A 3,757-nucleotide genomic window follows, 5' to 3' on the forward strand; every position below is an offset into this window, starting at 1 on the left:
CCCCCCCCAAAAAAGAAAAAAAAAGAAAGATGGTCACGAGGTTTTCGTCGATAACTGAGCCGGCTACCACGTGGGACTATCTGGGGATTAGTTTTAGGGGCTATTTAGTCTTTTAAAAACATATTAATCCATTATAATTAAGTAATTTATATAATATTGTTTTTAAAATTGTATTAAACACATGAAAACAAGATTTTAATTTCAAATTTATGATTTTTATATAAATTACGAACATAAGTAGAACGTTTTGAATTTTAGATGAAAAAAAAATAAATAAAAAAATGGGCTAGGCGCCGTCTAGGCGGGCTTGGCGGCCGCCTAGGCGGTCCAGGCGGACAAAAAATCGGATCTCCGATTTTTCTCACCGATTTGGACAAAATCGCCGCGGTGCTCCTTCGATCAGCGCCTAGGCGGCTAAGCGGCCAATTTTTAGAACAAGGCATTCACCTAAGTAAAATTATTCAAAATAATATTATAAACGACGAAAAAACGATTTCTTTGTCACATAATTTTTTTTTATTACCGATCATTTCAGAGTTTTTTTTTTGTCCCCTCTCTTAACCTTGGAAAGATTACGGCCACACGTGCATGGAACCACACGTGATCTCTTGATTTTTACACTCTCGCGTCATTTTCCCTTTTCTCAACTAAAACCCCAACATTTTGGGTAATTGATTTTCCTACCCCAATTTTTATATTTTTTCAATTCTGCCCCCACATTTTACGAATTCCACTGATCGGAGCAATACCATTGCTCATTGTCCGCAAACAACTTGCAAGCTTCCTCTCCACTAAACAGATCTTCATGCTCTTCCATCTTCACGAATTGGCTAAAACAACCCATCGTCGACATTTCAACCGCCGTGGCCGCCACCGTGCCCGCTGCTTCAACGGTTGTGGGACTATACTCTTCGTTCAAAACCGCACTTGAGTCGTCGCTGCTATCGGCAGGATCTTCTCTGAAGTTTTCGGTGCGTGGAAAAATGCTAAACATTTCGTATGCGAGCTCCGATGTCGGATCTTCAGTAGGAATATGCGTTGGAGGCGGCGGAAGACGGTGGTTTAGCTCTACGACTTCATTACTAGCCATCACCGCCTGATTTGCTTCCATGGCTTTTTCAACGCCGTTCTCTTCTATACCTTTAACCCCTTCCACGTTAAGTTTTGTTTTCAGCTCTTTAATCTGCATAAATGTCATGTTTATAAATATCAATAATCTTTATAGTTTACCAAAATAATGGATTATCTCTGAATTTGTTTAAAACTTGAGTATATTATTAATGTTCAAAGTTTTCTTCTGTTGTGATTGTGTTTGTTTTTTCATTTGTAATTAAGAAAACCTATTATCTTAAAATGCACAAGAAAATTAACGTAATTAAAGGCAATTCACACACAAACAATCAAAACTTTTGTTTCTTTGATTGACCGAATTATTGATGGATTTAGTTAAAAAAACTGGCTAACATGTTTCTTTTGGGTGTGCCTAGACGTTCAAATTTATTAACAAAAAGAAAAAATGTCACAAAGACTATACCTGTCCAAGGAGGGAATCGTTATCGCGTTGAAGCGAGTCGCGGCTGCGTTTGAGTGCATCAAAGTTTGACTTAAGAACGCCATAATCACGTTCAAGCTGTTTTGTCTTCCACCGAGCACGGCGGTTCTGAAACCAGATCGCCACTTGACGCGGCTGCAACCCAAGCTCTTGGGCCAGCTTCACTTTCCTTTCTGGCTCTAACTTGTTATCAATCTCAAAATTCTTCTCTAACGCTTTCACTTGCTCTACACCCAACCGCCGTTTTTTCTCCGCCGCCGTAGAAGACGCGTGTCCAACACCGCCGATGTCTTCTAGACTTCCGTCGTCTTCTAATGCGTCGAACATCTGCGAGTAGTCTCCGGCGCCGGAATAGAGAAAGCCAGTGGTTGTTGGTCTTGGACTTATTTGTTTGTCTGATAAAACCATTAATCAAGGTGGTACATTAAAAATAGTAGTACTATATATAGTGTATAGTCTATATATTTAACGAATCTCGTAAACGGATAATTTCAATCAAGTAGTGGAATAGTTCTGATGTCACGGTAATCACGAAACTTTGTCAGGATAACGTCTCGATAGTATGAATTGTCAGGAAAAAAAAACACATCTTTACTTAAAATGTTAAATTAATAAAACAATCATATAATAAAACATTTCATTAGTATCTTTCTAATGAACATCAACAAACATAGTTGCAGTTTTCAGAATTGTATAAGAGTTTATATTACAAGAGTCTTTTTACCTGTTGTAGAATGGCGAATTGGTAAGAAACCGGCTAAAGAATCGGAGCTTCCACGTGACCTCTTCATCTTGTTTGGTCGGAACTATAGGGATTGAAAATTACTTGAGAAGAAATGAAGTTTATATATAATGGTTAGATCAAGGCCTATATCGTTATCGATTCAGATCTACCTACGACCAATACGTGAAGAAACGATCCTCTCTCGTCTCTCATCTTGTTTTTCTCCAAAGAAGGATCTTTGCTCTGTGTCTACACTATCCATATAAGATGGAAACAGAGAATTGACTAATTCATCTAACACCAAGAAAAAATATGAACTTTTAATTCATCAGGTTTTCTCGGGAAGTATTAGCGATAGAGGTTTCAAAAGTCTTATATTTTTCCCCCGAGAAATCGAAATTTGTAAGAGAGAGATAGATAGGGAGAGGGAGAGAGATGGTTTCTCACTCCATCTCCGGCTTTTAAATAAGACGACAGGTTAACCCTAGAGGAAGTGTTGGAGATATCTCTTGAGTTATTTCAACAATTTCGGGAGATTTTTTAAAAATATATATATAATTAAATGCAAAATGGTTAGTTTAGACACCGGTTTACGCATGGGAGTTTGGTTTAGGATCTAAATCATCGCATGGTTTTCAGCTCGGCTACTCTGGAGCCGGCTTCGATTTTAAAGATTCATTAGTATCTTCTACTTTTTCCTATATATAGTTTTTTTTTTTTTGATAAATCATATTTATCTCCTTCTGTATTAAACTATCAACTTTTGATGCAACTTAATTGAGAAATCATATTATAATATATATCATATATACTCTTAATTAGTTAGCGAAATTATTCAATAAGTTAAAAAGTTAAACCCTGAAATTCTATACCAATATAGGATTAACAGTAAAAAAACTTCTGAACTAATATGCATTAACTACTTTGTTTTCACTTCTTGTATGTTATTTTTTCGGTTTTTTCTTATTGGATTCGTTGATGACATGGTTAAAAACAGTAAATTAGAGATTAAAGTAGGATCCAAATGGACTCTCTAAAGACTACACTAGAGTTGATATTTTCAATTAAAATGTCATGATCAATCAGTATTTTATTAAATACACTTGGACCAACCATTCGTTTTTAATACAATAAATATAGACATGGGATATATATATAGCAGATACACGCAAAGAATACTATACCAAAAAAAATTGCATAGTAGTCGGTCCAGTAGTTGGCCATGCAAACTGATTTGCTTTAACCCCAAAAGATTTTTCTAAAATTAGTTTCAATTTGGGTCAGCATTTTATTACTTATTACATTATGAACAAGAACGAAGTCCCTGATACATATTTTTCTTTTCTTCCAGACGCATTTACTTACATATATAAATATAGTGGCATTCATATGCGTAAAGTTCTAATTAGCGAGACCTTTTAGACTTTCAAATGGAAATAAAAAAGATATATCCTAAATTATAAGTTACTATTTATATTCAC

The 3,757-nt window shown here is 35.6% G+C and overlaps 1 protein-coding gene across 2 annotated transcripts; it reads right to left on the bottom strand.

Moving 5' to 3' along the window:
* Positions 1-452: 452 nt before the first annotated feature.
* LOC9298421 (homeobox-leucine zipper protein ATHB-5) lies at positions 453-2,753 on the bottom strand. Of its 2 annotated transcripts, XM_021026679.1 has the most exons (4): positions 2,447-2,753; positions 2,277-2,358; positions 1,535-1,947; positions 453-1,183 (listed from the first exon to the last, which is right to left on the bottom strand). In XM_021026679.1, exons 2-4 carry the CDS (start codon positions 2,341-2,343, stop codon positions 722-724), a joined length of 942 nt encoding a protein of 313 aa, XP_020882338.1. In that variant the 5' UTR covers positions 2,344-2,358; positions 2,447-2,753; the 3' UTR covers positions 453-721. The 2 variants fall into 2 exon arrangements, with proteins under 2 accessions (XP_020882338.1, XP_020882283.1); XM_021026624.1 differs by having other exon boundaries at positions 2,277-2,753.
* Positions 2,754-3,757: the final 1,004 nt, after the last annotated feature.

This window comes from Arabidopsis lyrata (genome assembly GCF_000004255.2).
Source record: "Arabidopsis lyrata subsp. lyrata unplaced genomic scaffold ARALYscaffold_666, whole genome shotgun sequence".
Classification (NCBI taxonomy): Eukaryota; Viridiplantae; Streptophyta; class Magnoliopsida; order Brassicales; family Brassicaceae; genus Arabidopsis; species Arabidopsis lyrata.